Here is an 18,460-nt window from a genome sequence, read left to right on the forward strand (position 1 = left end):
TTTCCTGTGGGAAAAAAAAAAAAAACTACATCAGTCTGCACTAGTTGGGGGCAGTCAGAAGGGAGAGTCGGCCCAGTAATCTGTTGGAGTGAGATGGGGGAACATCAATTGTGATCTGTTGTTTTTTTTTTTCTCTCTCTTTTTTTAGAAACATTTTTATGTTATTGTATCTTCAACATTATGAGCATAAAATAACTAGTAAGATTTTCAAAGGTAAAATTGTTCTCATTTTCAGCAATTCGTAAAATAAAGTGGTTTATTTGAGGGTTTAGCTTCAATATTTGACGTATGAGAATCATGAATACCACACGTTTGACACGTCAGGTCAGTTTGATAAGTCCTGCAGTCTTTGGTCCTGCCACAGGCAAAGTTGGTACGAGTGAGATCCTAAGTCTTTCAGTCAAAAAACATAAAAACTACTTAAAACCAGTATGTTAGTGTGAAATAGTCATTTCAAAATCTGTGAAGACTGTGAAGCAATGTGCTGTGTCCATAGCTTTAGGCCCACAGCTTTGCTGTCTGAAACTATAGCGTGAAAGAAACTGGTAAAAAAAAAATACCATTAGAGAGTATAACTTATCAAGAATTCAATAAGCCTCATGTTTCATGGTTAAAGACTGCTGAGGGAAATATCAGCCCTTTTGCAGCGCATTAAAAGAAAATTCTCCTCGGTGAGTTTTAGTTTTTACTACATAATGTCATAAACAGCATCTAAAACACACTGTTTAAAAAAACAAAAAAATGAAAAACAAAATATCTCTGGTCAACTTTAAAACCACAAAGTTGACAGTAAAACATATTGAGCTATTTTTTTTTTCCTTTACAAACCGTTTCACCATGTGACTAGAATTTAATTTGCTATAATGTCTTGCAATAGTATTGAAGCAATTTGAACATTTTCATATTTTGTCACATTAGAGACTCATTATACCAAAATGCACCACAGAGGGCCACAGGCAATCATCTCTGCCTGTAGCGTTTACAATGTATAACTCTTGAGTGACTAAAATCAAAGTTTTCTCTGGACTCATTAATAGATTAACATATTTCCATGTTTCATTTACCAGTCATTTTTTTTTTGTAAATACATTTTATATTGTCTGTGGCTATATTTGTATTTAATAATATTTAACGCCTTGGATGGAGCAGCTTCTCAACTAGCTTGTAAATAGAAAAAGCATATTCTATTCTATACGTTAGTGGATTTATTCGGATCTTATGTATTAAGCTAAGATAAAGTACTCACGTTAAAGAGCATCTAAGAAGAGCAAGAAGAAAGTCATTGTAAAAAATAAAATAAAAGAGAAGTAGAAATCATGTAGTGGATCTGGCAAACATGGGAAACGATGCTCTGGTAAGATGAGACTAAAATTGTTCAATTTATTCTCCATTTTTCTACAGTCTTCAGACTGGGGCAGAGGGTTCCTTTTTCAGGTAAGAGCTTCATAGAAAGACTATCATTGAAAATGTGCAGTACTTGTTTGAAAATGTGTTACATAAGTCTGATAAATCTCTTTCTAAAAAAAGACTTCTCCTTATTATCAGTTAAATCAGAAGATGACCAAACTGCCTATTTATAAATAAGAAACATGGCACATGAATGTTTTTGAGGGGAAAGGGATTGGAGGGGCCTGCAAGCTAAAACTTTGACAGCATCTAAATCTTTTTTTGTTCATGTCCTAACTTTTTTCTACTTCAAGGTATATATGTATATCAAGACAGAATAAGCCAAAATGAATCTAAACAAACAACAAAAATACAAAATCTGCTTAGATTAGATTAGTGAGTGGCTGTACCCCCAGCCACGCTCACTGTCCTTAAGCAACCACCAGAGGGCAGCAGAGAATTATGTTTGAAAAGGCTCAGTTAAGCACAAAATTTGACTTATTAAAAAAATACTAAAGCAGGGCAAATATAATCATTCACTTAAAAACTGGTTATATGTGGTAAGAAATTTAATACACTGACAATTTCCGATTACATCATTTATTTCTAGTAGAGGATGTCATGCAGAATTGAAGATGAGAGTGATGCTGATGCTGATTCTTCCATAGTTAGTTTCAAACCCACTGAAGATTTTTCAGTTGCGTAAAAATTATGGTCAACTTAGCAAAGGCCAAATCCACCTGAACCAAATGCAGTATTTTCAATCAAAAACAGAGAAAACAGAGTGACTTACATCAAACTCATTGAGGGCAGCAGCCAGTTCTCCGATGCCAGCGTGGCCGTGCTTCTCGTCGGTTGGTGAAGTGGCCTGGGCTGCACTGGAAATGCCTCCGATGGCCTCCTGGACCTGCTTAAACACGTAGTCTCGGTTGGCACGTGTGGCAGCCACGTCTGGGTGGCGCAGGAAGGCCTGAGAGGCCGTGTACAGCATGGTGGCGTTTTTCTTAAGAGCGCCACGAGCAGCTGCCATCTCATCCCGACACTGAGGGTCCTTCAGCTCCTTAGGAGGAGACAAAAGTTCTCAGGTGAGCACCACCCAAATAGAGTATTCATATTTTGTACAAAAATATATATGCAAAAAAAAACAAACAGACAATGTTGTAAGAAGAAAAAAAAAAGCTGAAAACTCTTTTGATAGGTTGGAAAAGAATGTCGGCAATGCTAAGTGTCAAGAATTCACAGGAGAGAAAACATGAATGCAACGGTTCCAATCTTTTCTAAGAAGGAAACAAATTCCCGTCCCATTTGATGAACTGGTTTTATTCCAAACACATAAAGCTGAAGCAGTGTCAGCAGATTGGCAGCTGTGAAGCTGGAATGGATCCAATTTGGGGCTTGGCTCTGGATAAAGTTGGCAGCATGGTGGCTGACCTTTGTGAGAAAAAAAAGGTCTAAATACTTCCAGCCAGACTAGTCACCTAGTTTTTGAAAAACTTTGAATAAGTTATTTTCAAACTCAACAGGTTCATTTTCACTTTGAATAGGCTATCTGAATCTTATCACACTGTACAAATTTTTCTTCACCTTCCACCATGATTCTGTCAGAATCCTTGACTAGATCCATTAAAATGCTTTTATTCAGAAGCAGAAAATTAAGCCTGTACACCATATTTTATACAACTACATAAGCAATTTCTGAAAAGTATTAAACAAAAGCCTTGACAACATAGAAAAGTTGGAAAAGAATACTTATTGGATTGTCTTCATTCTTAGCTTATTTTCCAGATTTTTTTAAAGACAGCCTGACAGTTACCTGCTGTCTCCGAGCAGCCACATAGTTAAGTTTCACCATCTCTTTTCCAAACTCTTTGAAGCGGTTTGCCAGGTCCTGCTCATTGGTAGCATTCTTTACTCCCTCCAGAGCCTCTTCAACCTGTCAAATGCACAAGCAAACACTCACACTCAACATTTTTCAAAGTCCCAGAAGTCAAAACCTGAATACATACTTTACTTTACAGGGCAATTTTTCTTCCAAGATTGAAACATCCCTGACCCACGTCAGCTTGAACTTCACTAGTTCTCTGAACAGCGGCGTGTCACATAGACGAATAGCAGATTCTGAAAGTCGCAGAGAGGCTTCCGCAGAGTGGAAAATTCATCTGGCACATATCAATTGTGTCGAGATCTGAGAAACTTGAATGGCAGGTCAACACCTCTAACTTGCTGCTGTTCCCTACAAATGAGCTATTCATCTATTGCCTTTGCACGATTATCTCTTGACTTACATTAACTCTGTGAACCCAAAGAAGGAAGCAGAAAGAAAGAACAATTAGAGCTCATTTGTGCAAATGATAAACTGGATGACTGAAGACGTCTGCAGGGATGAGCGCTTTACATCACGAACATATTGGCATTTTAAATATTATACATTTATTTCTCCCATCAAGCCCTGAGCTAGTGTCATAATAAATGACCAAGTAACCTAAGTTTTTTTTAACTGATTACAGTGAGAGTAGTTCATTACACCAGGGCATTTATGGTGATGTCTCATTTCAAGATTCTCCTCCATGTCTCATTTATATGCTAATATGTGTGACTTGGTGATAAAAGCCAATATATGTATATATTGCGCGCGCGCGTGTGTGTGTGTGCGTGTGTGTGTGTGTGTGTCTGTGCCTCTTTCAGCAAAGAAACTCATTATCTCATAAAACATGCATATGATGCTAAAACCACACCTCAGCAAAGGATCTCTGTTTTTTTATTCACTTGGGATGCAATTCTAATTGCATTTTTAAAAGGGTGCCATTATGCATTTTCCAGGCATATAATCCCACTTTATAGCACAAATCAAGTAACAGTGTTGCCTTCATTTGATATAAAAAATGCTGTATATATTAGGCATACCTTAAAAGAAATTTAATGCAATTTGACGCCTTGGATATTGGTCATGGTCTCTTTAAGTAGCTCCAACTCTTTCTGACACTCCGCCTTTATTACGTCTTCACAGCAATGCTTCTCATTATGTCATTTACAACCATTCCTAAAAGTGCTGGACTTAGAAGAAGTTTGCATTATAACCTCAGCAGTTCCATCATTTGGTTGCTAATTGCTGCTGCCTCTAGTCTGGTGGAGCCAAAAGGGGGTAGGGTGGGCAGAGGGGTGCTCTTGAGGTGGAAACTCAGCTGGACACTGTAGCTCCAAAGAGAAGCTTTAAGACATTGCTTTGTGGTGTTCAGACTCCCCCAAACAGCTACTCCAGGAGATTCAAGGATTCTTCAAACATGCATGAAAGATTCAATGCAACACTCCAGGTATGTTATCGACGGTCTGACATGATATAAAAGATTTTACATAATATGCTTAAATACAGCATAACCAACATAATTATTCCTCTAACCACAGAGCTGGTCGATGGAGCTCCATTTAAGATGTATTTACATCACACAGCACTAGTTGCACTTACAATCTTAAGGTGGGCCAGCAGCCTCATGACATCAGCCATGTCAGCAAGGATGAGCAGGCGGGTGACAGCAGACAGCAAGGCGCGAGCAGCCCTCACCATGGTGCCGCGTTTCACAGAAGAGCAAGGGTCGTCAGCAAACTCAGATGAGGCTATGCGCATCGTTTCTCCTGCACAAATGGATTGAGTAAAAAGTGAGGTAAGCAGAGGAGAAAGCGCCATTTATTTGTGTCAGCATGTGTTTGCCCACTAAAATCACCTTAATATTTCTATTATTTAAAGTCAGTTGGATTTACAGGGTCTCAGTAAACCATACGGGTACGAGTGTGAGTATGGCACATAACAGAAGTGGTTCACAATAAAAAGATTTTCATACCCAACTCATACACATTACTTACTCTAAACCTTAGGAGCTAATACATCTCTACAAAATATAATGTGTGGGGAAGGAAGGACAGACAGTAATATTAATCATACAAGATTAATGGTGTTGGCTTTATTAATTTTCCATTTGTAATTGATAGTTGTTGACTCAAGAAAGAAACTTCTACTTTATCTTTTAGATTATCTAAAACGTGTTATATCTTTGTCGTTTATCTCGTTAGTTTATCTGCAAGTCCTACAAAGTTAGAGTTCTCCCATAAAAAGATGCCGTTTTACATCAGAAATCCAAATCAAGTCAACAGACGAGCAGCACAGTGTCAAACAAAATAGCAGCAGATGAGAAAAGTTACAGATGTGCAGAGAAGAATCCTCAGAGCCATGGGAATAGTTGTAATTAAAGGTGAAACTGTGAAGATGGAATGCATGTTATTATTTTAATAAGTCGTGGGTTTCATTTCAACAGCTGAACAGAAGCCAAATTCACTCAGTGCTGTTGTGACTGCAGTGATTCAAGTTATCGATGTGCTGAAGTTATTTATGTAACGTTGGCGGGGCAGATCAGGAAAACAACTCTTGACCCAAAGTCAAATAATAAAAGCACTACAGTATGTTAACAACAAGTCATGTTTCCAAGGATAGATTTTTCCAAAAAGATTTTCAAAAGTGGAAAACAAAAAACACCTTCATATGAGTTAAAATAGATACTTGACATTCCCAGTCAGCTGCTGTACAAAGTGTAGAGGTGACCCTATTATGATCTGTGTTATCTCCAATTTCCAATAAAACCATTTAGTTCTGAATGGTTTTATCATAAATGCTTATTTGACAAGATTACTTTGTAATCTGTCTATATCTGCACTTAATCAATCCCACTAGGGCGCATCACAGTATGTGAAAATCTTTTATTTACTTGAGATTAATTGAATACAGTCAGGAGATCAATGATAATGGATCTCCAGCAAAGTGACACAGTTCAGTGAGATGGGAGAGAACAAGTCAATTATGTTATCGGAGGTCAGCACAATGAGACTTGACAATTGAATAACATCTTGTTTAGTGGGTTTTGGTGACTTCTGTGTAGCAAGAACACATTACTGACTGACTAATAAATGGTTGTAATGAAGATGTTTAAAATCATTCTCTTCTCTGTTGTTAAAATCCAAAAAGCTTTTTGCTTGTTTTGTTAAATACAACAAGGGTCAAGATAAAACACTATAAATCTATACTTCCCAAGTTAAAGTAATGAATTGTGGAGCTTGTTCTTTCACTCACATGGGCTGGTGCCAGTGCAACAAAAGAAAACAAAAGGACAACCATAAATACAGAGTACATAGTACTGAGTGTGCTGGTATGGATGTGTGTGCTTTACATTTCTTATTTGGGATGTTTAGCAACCCTTTTCAGTATCTGTGAAAGTAGAAAGTTCCAGCAAAGCTCTCGTCTTCCTGCTGATGTCTGGCTCACACAGGTCTGTGCGATACAAAATGATTGTTTGTTTCTTGACAAAATCATGAGTCTATGGTTCTACTGTGCATCATAACAGTTTTAGTTAAGTTGAGAAAATTTACACAGATTTTTGCATAATAACTTGTATTTGGCTTTCAAGGGAATTGGTGTTAGCATGCTAGCAGACGGGCTAATAGTTTCTCATGGATTTACATATAAGTTAGTATTAACTGTTAACATTATGCTTATGTTAACTGTGTAGTACCATGGTGTGGTCTATTTGTGTGTGTTTTTGTCGTTTTGCACAGAATTATTGAGCTCACATACAAAGCTACAATTGTTAAGAGCACACAGCAATACACTACAGTGTTTATTTCAGTTTCACAACATTTCTATGGATTAAAGCATTGGACGTAAATCCGTAGACTGTTCAGTGTCTGTCTAGTAAGATACACATGCAGTCAATTTCACCTTTTGTGAAGACAGAACACCGAGAATGAAAATCTACTTCTAACTCAAGAGACAAGGCGAGATACAACATTGGGCTTGTGAAAATGAGATTAAACAATTCATTTGGTAAAAGCAAACATTAATTTTACTTCTTACATGATTAAGTTTACTTAACCCTGTTCTTAATTATTGTATTGCCTCCTTTAATATCAGAGTTGCTCTAAAAATCGGTAGCAGCCCTTTAGCTAGCAATGGGAAGCTCTGAACAAATGCTAACTTTAGCATCATTGGCAGCTGGGAGTCAATGACATACTACACATACCTTTTCACAAGACACTTTAATTATTTTACTGTTTTAATATGGCATGATCTTGACACTCCAACTCTGTACCTTAACTATGATTAGTTTAAAATCAATAATCCAAACAGAAACAATCAGCGGGTTCAAACTCAGAACTTGTGATGAAACGGTGCTGACTGTAGCACCACTATGCCAAGCACTCACACAAATAATGATGTCAATTCTTAAGGCTCAGTCAGTCGTCAACAGAGAAACATCTCTCTGAGTACAGACAAAAACTGAGTACAAAAAATATCTGCTGTATAGTGTATACCTGAAGAGCATGCTTACATCAGTCTGCCCTTTAGCACTATCTAACTAGATTTTACTAGATTCTTCTGGGTGCCGTCTCTGACCCAAAATGTGTAATTTAATTTCAACATGATGACAAATTTGGTAAGACATAAGTTATGAGCCTCTGACAGATTTAAAGTCTGTTCCATTTCAGTATGGATTCAACTGTGCATGTGCTCCCATTTGGAGGACAGGCTCTCTTGCAAACACCTCATAAGTCCCGTTTGTCACAGCACACAAGTCAACAGTGAACTGCAGTAGCACTGCTGAAAATTCAATATAATAAAAGAAGCTATATTTGAAAATGCTTTTACTTAAAAGGGAATTAACTGTCATTTTGAGAAGATGTGATTTGTTAAAACTAGCTGATCTGCTCTCGACTCAAAAAAAAAGAGCCAAGAAAAAGTGTTGAGCATACTTTCTATGTGCTCTCTACAGCACACACCCATTTTCTCACATAGTTAAAAATATAACTGATAATGCTGGGATCAAAAAAGAAGAAAGTGACAACACACATAGATAGGACTGGACAGAATTTAGCAACAGATACTTTATATGTTCAAACTAACAAAGAGAAAATTTGGAAACAGCAGAAGTAAACATGTGAACTTCCAAATTCTTCTTCAAGATTAGCATTACAGGACAAATGGCGGAAGACCTACTGAACATGCACAGTTGCTGCTAAAGTGAGATGTTGCTTATATGCAAAATGTTAGTATTAATAAGCCCTTTTCCAAATGAAAAACAAAAGGCAGGGAGGGAATATGTTTTAAGCAGAAGCTTTAAACATTCATGATAGATTCACTACATGGTCTTGATTCACTACATTCATAAGGTTGGATGCATCAAGTAAAGCAAAAACACTAATGGGTACCAATCGGTTTGCCCTTGCCAATTCAACTCCCTAAATTCTTCTAAATTTGTGAGGTAATTTGACGTTTGTTGACACTCAAGGATCTTTCCCAAACAGCATTTTATGTCAATTACTCACCGGATCCAGCAAATTAATGTCAGTGGGAACATCATTACTGAACGGCGAGTCACAAGTGCTTCTCATTTTAGTCATAAACTCTGAGCCAGTATAATCTGTTAATTTCTATGAATAAATAGCTTCTTCAGTATTCTTTTCTCATGTATAAGCTCTTGTCTTCATGTCCAGAGAAGATTTTTTATTTAATCAGATATTTCCTTAAAAATAAAAGAAAAATCTGACTTTGAACATTTTGAAAATTATGTTTAGAAAAAAAAAACCTATCTACTCTTTCAAACCGAGACAAAACCTTTTAAAGCACCTTTTAATGATGCTTTAAAAGGTTTGAGATTCAGATGTTCTTAAAGAGCAAAAATAATATTGCTTAGAGGAATGAAATGAGTTCCTATATGCCTAAAGGCAAAATGTGATTGTATCCTCTTAGAACTGGGACTGGCCATATCCATCTAAATATCAACACAACTGATGAATGGTGACAAGGTGAATGTTGGTATCTTACTGATACTGAGATGATGAGCTTAATAGTTTTGTTTGCAGTTTCTCTCCCATTTGTCCAGTAAATTACTTGAATTTGTTATCAGAGTTCATGTATTTGCATACGCAGGAATTAAAATGTCAAATAGCAAGAACATATATTTTCAGTATGAGACCAGGATTTTATACTTTTATAATGTTTTTAAATATTAATACGGAATATGAAAACACTTTTGTGTTAACTAATGGAGGGAAAATTATATTCCTACTTGGATTACATGCAGATTATAGTTGGTTAAAAAAAAACTATTGTGTGTAGTAGAAGGCAGAAAGGGAATCGTTTTATTTCTTTTTTTGTTCCATTGTGTTATATTGTAGTTGCTTAATATAAAAAAAAAAAACGTATTTTGCTAATATATTTACCCTGTATTTCATCATAATTATTTTCAACGAACTGACGTCAAATCACCAAGTTATTCAATGATAATGGCATTTTAAGAAAAAAATATCCTTATAGGAATTGGGTAAGTAACTACTTACCCTGTAGTTACTCAGTATCAAATCGACACCAAAATTCCCAGGATCGCACCCCTCTACTTACAGCACAGTTTATATGTCCAGTGTTAGGCAGCAAAAACATCAACACACCTTGTTTGCGAACATCCTCCACAGCAGCAATGAGCTCTTCCTTGAGATCCTGGCTGTCTTTGGCAATCTGCTCACCCTTTTCAAGAAAGTTCTGGGTGGCCTGCTCCACAGATACTGCCAGAACATGAGCCTTCTTAGAGCGTCCCTTCTTCTTACTGGACGGTCCCTTGTTGCTGGTGTTCACCAGAGTCGTCACCTGGGAAACATGAGAAGGCATCACTGTTACTTGAGGAAGAAACAACAAAACATTGATAAAAATGTTTGTGACCTTTTTTTCTCTTTAATAAGAGTATTGTACTGATTTTGGTGATTAAATTTTAATTAATGCCATTGATCACGATGTTTACATTCCTTCATATAGAACTCAACATTTACAAAGCTAATAAAAAAAACTACATAACAGAATCACATTATTTGTTCACAAGTAATTACTTTACTAGAGATTTTAAAAATTTCATAATATGCATTCAAGTGTAATATTGTTCAGTGTTACATATTTCTAAAATGCCCTGTATTGGTTTGTAAATTAGGAGACAAAGTATTTTTGATGTCATCTAAATATTATGAATATAACCAAGTTTAACTTTGACCTGGGTAAAACAGCTCAACATCCCATATTAGGATTTTTTTTTTTTTTTGACAAAAGTAAGTTTATAATTTTAACTATTTATTAGAAAAAGAAAAAACAAAAAAACAAGAAATTTGCTGGTGACCAGAATTGGTCAGTTAAAAACCAAAAGGTGTTTTTTACAATCTGTGCTGTCAGTAATAACTTAGTATAAGAACTGAGGCCTCAATGTGTCTCAATGATGTGATTTAATCACTTATTAAAATATGAGTAAAGTAAGAATCTAAACTCTGAAAAGACTAAGAGCAATGTTATGTCCTGTCAAGCTTGCACCACTTCAGGGCTTCTAGCCTGGAATATAGACTTTAATGATGCATGTCCTCAGTCCTGACTAATCTAAGAATAGTGGTGCTGATATGAGACCAAGATAACCTTTTAGGCGTCAGTGTTCTTGTTCAAACAGTCAATTATGATTTTGAAGATCTCCCTTGGCAAATGTATTCATATCATGAGTCTTTTTTTTAAATATTACCTTCCCTTCATGACATTGCCGCCTTATTATTTCAAAGCAAATTATAAAGCAGCAGCTCAGTTACACTTAAGGCGCAATTTGACTGTAGGTTCCTCAATTGCTTTTTCCACAACCTAAAGTCCTGGAACTTCTTTATTCACCTCCAAAATTTATCTGCACTGCTGGAGTGCTGTTGCAATCTAAAATACATCTCCCACCTTCGCAACAGCAGAATCTGTATTAGGATTAAAATCTGTGAAATCAGCATAAATATCAGATTGTTTCAAGGGAATTGCACTTAAAAGTAACTTCCACACTAAACTGCATGAAATTAGATATGCAGAGTAGATTTTAAATGATTTACAACGATCCTAACTTGCAACTGCGGGAGAAAGACAAGGACAGTTCCAATTGGGATTAGATTCAGCGAACCAAAGACATAATTCATAACAGTTTCATGGCTGAAACTGAATTAAATCGAGTTTTGACTTTAATCATCATAACTCAAACTTCAGAACAGTGTAAAATATTCCGACTTCATCCATTAAAATATCTTGAATCGCAAGGCTCTCTAAATTATCGTGCTGTGCATTTCTTCGCAATCAAATATCATATTCAAGACCTGTTTTAAGTCTTAACTAACATTCAGGAGAATGTCCAGACATTCAGGAGAATGTCCAGACATTCAGGAGAATGTCCAGACATTCAGGAGAATGTCCAGACATTCAGGAGAATGTCCAGACATCGGTTTGTGCGTTTATGGCAAGCACAGTTGGGTTATGAGGTAAGACAATGTCAAAAACCACACCCGAAAATCCACCTCTATATGGATAAAAATGAAATAAATAAATAAATGTTATGTAGTGGCCTAGTCAAATTAAATAAAGATGCTGTGGTATGACTTTACACAGGATGAGCTTATCATTGAGCTCTCTGACAGGACTAAGTTAAAGTAATTTTGAAAGCAAGACAACTGCCAAAAATGTTTTTATTCTTGGATGGCAAAAATGGGTCATACTTTTCTCCAAAAGCCCCAAATTTTTTTTAGGATTTTTTTCCCTTGATAAAATTATTTTAGAACTCAATTATGTCTTTAGTCAAAGCATCTTTGCCTAGTAATTATATGCATATTTGCTGTTCTGAAACATGTAAGGGTGACATACAACCAAAAACAGAAAAACTCTGAAAGTGGAAAGTACTGCCCTATACAGCGTCCTGCAACACTCGCCTTTTCGTACATCTCTTAATATTGTGTACAGTCATGAAGATAATTTAGCTTTAGGTTGAATGATGACATTTAAGCATCCTTAGGTGCACCCAAGTGTGGCCAAACTCGAAACAAAAATTAATTCAGTGTCTCTGAAATGCAGCCTTACCTTGGCAGCTGATAACTGGCTTTAGGAAACCCTATTTACTGTGAATATTATCAGCATTTTCTGCTGAACCAAATTTATGTACACTACTTTCAACCAGAAGCCTTACCATCCCTGCAACAAACTCTCAGACCCAGGAAGTTTTCAAACATTACAGTCCTGCATATAGTCTGTATAGTTGTCAGAACAGTAAGGCTGTGAACTCTATGATATGCACATCAACCAGCAGAACAGCACCTTACCGAAACAAAGACTCCCAGTGAACAGCCTCATCTCATTTCTATGAGTGGCAGTAAGTCGATGCAAGCCAACATTATGGTTGCTTGTTTGCTTTTAAGAGGTTCAACTACATATTTATATGCCCCCGACATTCCCACTGTCTTATTTTAACTTAAATAGGAAAACTCCAGCCAAGTTTTGCTTCCCTATTTTACTTCTGCTCAATGGTTTTAAATGCTATGTGACCTTTCCTCCAGGGTGTACTGACCAGTGGGCTCACCAGTAAGTCGTAAATCCCTATGGCAAAGCGCAGCCATTCAATTTTCTGCCTTCAGCACTCTGAGACCCGTTTTCAATGGATAAGTGATGCTTTAGCGGCTAATGATAAGAAAGGGAGGTTTGCATGCATGTGCATAATCACAATGTTCATGCAAAGCTCTTGGGAGATTCGACCTCCTCCATACAGTTAGTCCTGTAGAGTAGATTAATTTCCTTATTAAGCTAACTGGCCACACCAGCTAACACTGTGATCTTTTACACTACAAGTGAAGTGAGAATTATATGGAAAAGTTCAGTGGTACAAAGCCAAAATAGAAGCTGCTGGAAGATGGGACAAAACATGTTTTTACAATCTGGGGGCTGTAATGCCATCAGTGGCACCAAATGAGTCGTTGTACAGAAACAACCATAAAAGCACACAACATGGAATAAAGACATAAGTAGCAAAAAGAAGCTATATTAACTTTTTATCAAGTTAACTACTTTTTCCAATCAGAAGTAGCTACAATACGAAATTAGACATTTTCCAATCTAATGCAAAAAAAAAAAATAGACCCAGGTTAGGAAAATATGCTTTGATGCATAAGTGAGCACAACATTGTAATGTCTTTATAAGATGTTGGTTATAAAGCTGGGGGCTTTATATCCTGCCTGTATCAAGGACGCTGTGACAGATTGCTTCTCCTTTGAGTTATAACCAGAAAATCAATCAAACTTGTTGAAATTAGAATCTACCAACCAAAAATGCCTGTTTGGTGCAACTCTACACATATATTTTTAAGTTCAAACTGTGGATTAGTAAGAACTGAATACATTTCAGGAGACAAAGAGGCAAAAAGCACTGCATTGCAGAAATGTCAAAGTAAGAAAATCTCAGCTTGGTGGTACACACTGGCGGAGATTTTCTGAGAAGACCCCCATGAACATAATTTAAAAAGCATAGAGCCAATGTTGGGAAATAAATTTAACAAAACAAAAATACCAAAGCGTACAGCTGATTCATGTAAAAGGGAAAGTAAAAACATTGTGCAACAATATCTAATTACTGACAACAGCCACATGGTGGAAAACATGCCTATTGTCATTTTTTGGTCATTTTTTGATTTGCAACGGTCATGCATATGCATGAGAAAAAGAATCTTTGCCATAAAAAAGTACATTCTCAGGGCAATGGATTATTTCCCCAGTAGAGGTAATGCACTGGAATAATCCCCTAGTGGACAAATTAAATCTTCACTCTCACGAAAAGACAGAAACTCTTATTTATATTCATATATATATCCATACATATATATATATATATATATAACAACATCAGACATCTCAGTCCAGAAATGTGCAGTTCTAGGCACAGCCAAGATACTGCGCAAGAACCCTCAAGTTCCCAGGCCTCTGGTAGAGGACCCGAGCTCAGAGGATGAAAGAGAGACCACCCGCGGAGGGTGAGAAGGGAATTTTTTTTACTGCTCAAAAAAATAAAGGGAACATTTCACTTTAATTTTGTGTGTGGCTCCAAATCCAGGCCTCCATTGGTTAATAAATTTGATTTCCATTGATGATTTTTGTGTGATTTTGTTGTCAGCACATTCAACTTTGTACAGAACAAAGTATTCAATGAGAATATTTCATTCATTCAGATCTAGGATGTGTTATTTGAGTGTTCCCTTTATTTTTTTGAGCAGTGTATATATATACATATATATATACATATATACATACACATACATATATATATATATACATATATATACATACACATATATATATATACACACACACACATACACACATATATATGAAACAGCTTTAAAATACAATATCTTATATGTACACTCAAAGAACATATTACAATATGCCCGTATCAAAAATTTATTTTTTCAAAGAAACTTATTTAACTGCTTAATAAATTTAAGAACGGAGCTTAGCTTCAAATTTTGATTGTTATTCTTTGCTGCAGCCAAAGGGATAAGTTGTGTCATGTTTTTTTTTCTTGTGTAGAGTTTTCTCTATTTTGAAGAAGAAGAAAAAAAACAGAAGGACAGCAGCATCTGTGCACAGCAGTTCAAGACCCTGGGGAAGCCATATGCTGAAATCGCAAAGTGTCAAAAGATAACATCACGAAGACCAATGAAACTGTGTTTCACAAGATCCAGAACTGACCTCAGAGCACAAACGAAAGGACAGATGCTGACAGAGCATCGTTAAGAATCAGCTGGCTATTCTTGCAGTCTACAAAGTATTTGTTGTAAGACCACTTACAGATTTAATTATTTTCTCACTACGTATTTGTTTTGATGATTATCTCAAAAAACTCTACATCATTGACATTTGAAAATCAATGACGGTTTGAAAGTCTGGCAAATTTTGCAAACTTATCCTGGGGAGCAGTAAAAACTGTTATTTCAACTAAAGTAAATGAAATGTGTTAGTAACTAAAACATTGCCCCTCAATGAGCTGTCTTCGTGTTTTTCAAAACTGCACTTTCATTAGTCCTGCCTACTTCATCCTTATTGTTCATAAAAGATCAATAAAAATGAAAGCATAGTCTACACAGCCAAAAGTGTTCATCCCCTCCTTAACCCTACCTCAACCTTCAAGTTTAGATTAAAGTGATTTGGAAAACATCCTGCCTTTCTGTGAGGAGTAAAAAAAAGTACATCCATCTGTCGACAATGACCAGAGGCCAGTAGCTTGAAAATCCAAACATCCTGAAAGTACTGGAAAGGCTGTTAGTGACCCATGTAATGAAGCCTTCTAACCATAGCTGTTAGAATCCAAATTGCTAATAGCCACTGGGTTATCGTTGAAGATGCCATCTTCTACAATCTTTAACAAGCTGACTTATTAGGAAAAACGTGTAGTGCTTTTAGGGGGGTATCCTGTATTTTCCAGACACATAGGACCATTTTATAGCACAAGCAATGCTCACTTTCAGTTTTTATGAAAATGCTGCACACATCAAAAACAACTTCAAAGAAATTTTACTGCCCACCCTATCCGACTCCTTGAAATTGGCCTCCGTCTCTTTAAGAACTTCCTACCCTTCTCTATGCCGTCCACTGTTGCGGTATACAACCATCCTTATGACAATTGTTGTCTGTATGTTAAAAGGGGCCGGTGGCAGCGGTGAATGGTAGCCTACTCCAGGGCAGCCATGGCCACAGTGTAGCAATTTACCACCATCAGTGTGTGGATGTGTGTATCAGAAGGTGAATGACTGAATGTAAATGTGAATGAAACTTTAAGGCCTACAGTATTATCTTTATAAATTACTTTGCACTTGTGAATGGTGTCAATAGTGGACCAGAAACTGGTGTAAGACTTTTTGGCTCATAATAGGAACAATTACGCTACTGTAGCCGAAACTGCAGAAGTGAATGCTAGTTCTGATACAAAGGTGCCAAGCAGTTTGTTATATGCAGCTGGATAGATGCAGACCAGTCAGAATGCCTTTTCTGACTTGTTCTGTGCAAATAAGTACAGTACAAATCTGTACAACCCTGAAGCTTCAGCAAGCAGAATGCAACCCTCTTTAATACACTCGTCTCTGTCCTACTTGTTCTACTTGAGATGTCTACAGTATGGGATTATAGTTGCATTAAGGTTATTCCTGGGTTTAACCTGACTTGCTAAGCACATCTTAAATGGTGCCTGAATGGAAAAAATAAATATATAACCCAAAACTCATCCTAAATGACCCAACTCGGAGAGTAACTCTTCTGTGGTTTCAATGAACTCACCAAGAGGTGTAGCATCTTTCCCTGCCTCTAAAAACTGTTTGAGGTCCGGGCCGACTCCTTTCCACTAGCTTAATGGATTATGACAGTGATGCAGCATGAGGCCTTAATCCCCTCACCAACCATACCCCCACCCCACTTTATGTTAAGCCCCATGACTAGAAACTCTCTGTTCATCTGGTGCCAACCAAAAGTCATAGCCAATTTTGGATGGCATAAAAACAAAGAGTGCTAAAACAAGCCAGAGTTGACAGCAAGCACCACCCTTCAGGTTTCCTCCCACTACATTATTATACACTGTGGAGTCAACAAATACATGTTGTGATAAATTCTTCAGTTAATCTATTTCAGTCACAGCCTGCAAAGAGCACAAAAGGACAACAAAATTGAAACAGGCCCGATTTTTTTCTAGTCCTACTTTGACAAGCTCACAGTAAATGGTATTGCAAATATCACATCTGCTGTCTAAAGGGAGAAAAGGTCCTTTGCTTGCTTTGATGAGGTACTATTCTGCAAGTAATATTTTCGGTTGTTGTGAGTGCAAATGGTAGAAAGCAACGGGGACCACTGCTTCCCCATTTCTGATATACAAACAATGATGTTCATTTTGTTTGCCTTTGTTTTAAAGCGAAACGCAAACTTTTAGAGAAAAAAAAAAAAAATAAAAAAAAAAATCGCAAAACATGAAATGGGTCTATTGTAATAAAGAAACTAAAAGTAATTACTCTGTTGCTTTTGTGCGAGAACAAGACCAAAGCAGTTAAATATACCTAAATACCTTTAAATATTCAAATCTGAGTGGCTTGGCTCTCTCTGCTTGTTAATAGCTCCTGCAGAGGAGTCCTGCAGAGAAAGTCTGTTTAAAATCAGGATGAGTAATCACAAAACAACACAGGCACAGCTTGTTTCTTATACAAACATGGACATATGAACATGACTAATTTAAATTGCAAAAAAATATTTGAAGCAAGCTTTTGACATTTTTAATGAATAAAACATTTCTATATTTCATGGTTTATAAAATAAAGCAGTGCTTCTACCAGTAAGTCACATTGGACTTTGGTATCCTGTTTTATCATTTTCAAATATAACATTGATTTCAATAGCTAAGGAAAGCTTTCTGGAAAGACTAAGTTTGAAAAGACATAAACTTCCTCCAAGGGCTCAGTCTTAGAAATGGGATAATGCATTTTATCATTCAAGGGAAGCTAAGAGTAGACATGCTCATCTGATCAGAACTTCTCCTTTTGAGGTTTTGAAAGCACAATAGAATGGGTAAATATTAAGAAAAGCCAAATAAAATCACCTGTTAACCCATGACCCATTTTCAGAAGAGAAAAACATAATGGATGTACGGTTGTTTGAAAAGGTTTGCCCCCTGTCTGATTTCATCTTTTTTCTTTTTTTCTTTTTTTTTTCCGTTTTGCAACACAACCAAACACAAACACTGAAGTGTGACGAACATATCAAAAAATTAGAAAACAGGAGGGGGAAAACACTTTCTCACACTACTCATTCAGACTTTTACACCAACTTTTCAGGAAGTTGCTTGAACAGCTTTAATCCTCATAAAACTTTTCCGAATTTGTAAATAACACTTCTGATCTTTTTTTAATGCCCATCTCCAGCAGTCATTGGTCAAGTGGCAGGGTGCAACAATGGTCCCACGAACACACAGGAGAAATCTGCAGGACCTGTGCCCATATGTAAGGGCATTTTTAGATTTGTCACTTCACCTAGCAATCATGTTTCTGGACTCTGGGAGAAAGTGGTGCCTCCATAGGGAACCCTTACATGCAAGAGGAGAACATGTACACATCATGCAGAAACATAAAAGACCAAATACAGGACCTCCCTGCTGAAAAGTCACAATCTATAATTGATGATCATCTCACCATC

At 36.7% G+C, this 18,460-nt stretch overlaps 1 protein-coding gene across 5 annotated transcripts in view; it reads right to left on the reverse strand.

Annotated features, from left to right (window-relative positions):
* Positions 1–2,131: 2,131 nt before the first annotated feature.
* The window catches only part of LOC103137937 (catenin alpha-2-like), an 84,839-nt gene continuing 68,510 nt past the window's right edge, over positions 2,132–18,460 (reverse strand). For all 5 annotated transcript variants that reach the window (XM_016671405.1, XM_016671403.1, XM_016671402.1 and 2 more), the window contains 4 exons: positions 9,874–10,069; positions 4,850–5,016; positions 3,200–3,319; positions 2,132–2,446 (listed from right to left, as the gene is read on the reverse strand). In XM_016671405.1, coding sequence (XP_016526891.1) covers positions 2,147–2,446; positions 3,200–3,319; positions 4,850–5,016; positions 9,874–10,069 — 783 coding nt within the window. In that variant the 3' untranslated portion in view covers positions 2,132–2,146. The remainder of the gene's footprint in view (positions 2,447–3,199; positions 3,320–4,849; positions 5,017–9,873; positions 10,070–18,460) is intronic.

This window comes from Poecilia formosa, unplaced genomic scaffold, assembly GCF_000485575.1.
Source record: "Poecilia formosa unplaced genomic scaffold, Poecilia_formosa-5.1.2 Scaffold44, whole genome shotgun sequence".
NCBI lineage: Eukaryota > Metazoa > Chordata > Actinopteri > Cyprinodontiformes > Poeciliidae > Poecilia > Poecilia formosa.